The sequence below is a fragment of the Lipotes vexillifer genome, unplaced genomic scaffold (assembly GCF_000442215.2).
Source record: "Lipotes vexillifer unplaced genomic scaffold, Lipotes_vexillifer_v1.1 scaffold1104, whole genome shotgun sequence".
Taxonomy (NCBI): domain Eukaryota; kingdom Metazoa; phylum Chordata; class Mammalia; order Artiodactyla; family Lipotidae; genus Lipotes; species Lipotes vexillifer.
The window spans coordinates 180,176-182,617 of NW_006793533.1; the positions used below are offsets into that span (position 1 = coordinate 180,176).

A 2,442-nucleotide genomic window follows, 5' to 3' on the forward strand; every position below is an offset into this window, starting at 1 on the left:
GGAAAGAGAAAGAAAGAAAGGAGAGGAGGATGGGGGGTTGGGAGGAAAAAGAAAAGGAAGAAGGTGGAAGGTAAGGAGAAGAAAAGGAGGAGGAGAGAAAAGAAAGAGTTAATATAGTGTCAAGAAATAATGAGTGTTATGAAGAAAACTAAAGCAGGATAGAGGAATAGAGAGTGATTGGCAGGGCTATTGTAGTTAAGATGGTTAAGGAAGGCCTCTGTAAGAAGATACCAGCCAAGGATAGAACTAAATCAAATAAGAACAAACAACAATCAGGCGTTATATTCAGCATATTTAAAAATCGGGACATCAGGACACTGGCCAGTCAAATGGGACACTCAGTCAAGCAGGACAGATGCTGGTCTAAACAGCCAGTAGAGTTGTACACTAGTGCATCCCAGCTGAATATCAGCTCTGCTTATAATATACCTTTTCCTCTGTGAAGCCTCCAAGGGCCAACAAGGTTAGAAGTTATCGCTCCTTCTCTTGGCTTTGAGCTGGACTCTGTCCTAATTATACCCCTCCTCTAGTGCTATTATTGGTTTCCAATAAAATGCCTTAAGTGGTGTAGCAAAACTGAAACACACCCAGAAAAGATCTTCAGGATGGTAGAAGGGCTCAAATCCATGCCATGTGAAGAACAGTTGAAGGCATGTATTGGACAACATGGTCGTGGTTTTACGACCACTGTTTTAACATCTCTGACAGCCTGTCACACAGAAGAGGAAATAAAGCAATGATATTCAAAGTATGGTCCATGGTCTTCAGGGAAACTTGTTTTAAATGAAGATACCTTAGTTCCCTGAATTAAAATTAGAGAATCATGGGATTAGGTATTTTTCTGTTTAAATCCAGTAGTTGAACCAAAGAAATATATGGATATGATGAGACAAATTTCAGTTATATGTACTAAAAAATTTCTAAGAATTTGATCAGTCCAAAGACATAATGGGCTAAAATTTGATGATCACTAGTTAGAGATGCCATAGAATGGTTCTGAGCAGTACCTCTGAAGATGAGACGAGACCTGCAAGGACAGACTTTCAAGTCCCCTGTAACTCTGATGTCATATGATCCAAGTCCATGATAACTGAGTTTGGTTATTTAAACTCAATAAAGATTTTGGCTGCCTCTTCTTACAGCAACATCCAAAGAAAGAATGAGCCTAATGACCGGTTCTTTCTTTCCTATATGGAAGCAGTAGACAAAAACCCATCTTTATCTACTTGTTTCTATAAGGTATCAGTGGACTGGTACCACTGAGGTTTTCTCCACCACTGGCTCAAGTTTGGAAAGCAGAGTCATACTACCATCACTGTCATTTCTTTTCCCATAGGACCTGAGGTAAGGGGAAGAAATAGGATTCTAGTTGGCTTGGATGTGAAGGTGATGGAAAATTCCTATAATTAGAAAGTGCACTCCCCCCAGTGCACTTTGTTCCATGAAGACTAAAGATATCAGTGGTTCCTCCCAGCACCAAAATTCTATAATTCTGTCAAATATAAGATTCCATGTTACCAAAGAAGTCAGTGGAAATAAACAACGTTATGTTCTCTTAACTCATTTTCAGAAAGACTTGAGACATTACCCTATGTGTGAGTTGCATTTTAATAGATTGTCAAAAGACATTCACTTACCTGAGGCATCACTTTGCAGGATCCCATAGAAGTAGAGACTCATTACACACCACAGAAGTCCCATCCTGTCAATATAAATACAAAGGTAAGGAGAGTACTTATTACTCTCAAGTGCTTAAATAATATTCGTGCATATGCATGCTGACTATTGACTAGGAACTGTTCTAAGAATTTTACAATATTAACAAACTTAATTGTCAGAACCAACCAGTAAGATAGGCTTTTTTCATCCCCATATTGCAGATAAGAAAACTGAGACACGTGTAAATAACATACCCAAGACCCTGTGGCTAGAAAGTGGTAGAGTAATGATCAAATTCCAGTAGCCTGGCTCTAGAACGGCCTCTTAATCACTGAACTCTAACTGCCTACTAAAAAAATATTTTTTTGGATTTTTTTCATCAGAGTTGAATTTCTGGTAGATGAGTTTGTTCTTATTACCCTTCATCATATTCTCTTGTTTATTCCCAATTGGAAATATTTTATAATCCAGACAGTTTTCCTTCTTAGTGATGAATAGGAAGTCTACAAATACTGGATTCAGACTTGGTTTGCAGTCCACCATACGCTGAATTTATAGTAAGGGGAAATATATAATCCTCATGCCCTGCTGTGCCTGCTCTTATCTTCTCATTCGAAGAGACGAATGATGAGGCTGAATTCCAATTTCTGTGATCTTTGGCCTTTCTGTTGATAACCAGCTGAAACATCCAACTAGAAAGAACGATGCCCTTATATTTGGTTGTGTGATCTTTAATGCAGAAGGACTGGAGATTTAACAACTCTGTGAAATATTCCTTTCCCT

General features: G+C 38.4%; 1 protein-coding gene across 3 annotated transcripts in view; it reads right to left on the reverse strand.

The window, feature by feature from the left end:
* Positions 1-1,701, reverse strand: part of IL1RAP (interleukin 1 receptor accessory protein) — an 84,993-nt gene extending 83,292 nt beyond the window's left edge. For all 3 annotated transcript variants that reach the window (XM_007466476.1, XM_007466477.1, XM_007466478.1), the window contains exon 1: positions 1,638-1,701. In XM_007466476.1, coding sequence (XP_007466538.1) covers positions 1,638-1,701 — 64 coding nt within the window. The remainder of the gene's footprint in view (positions 1-1,637) is intronic.
* Positions 1,702-2,442: the final 741 nt, after the last annotated feature.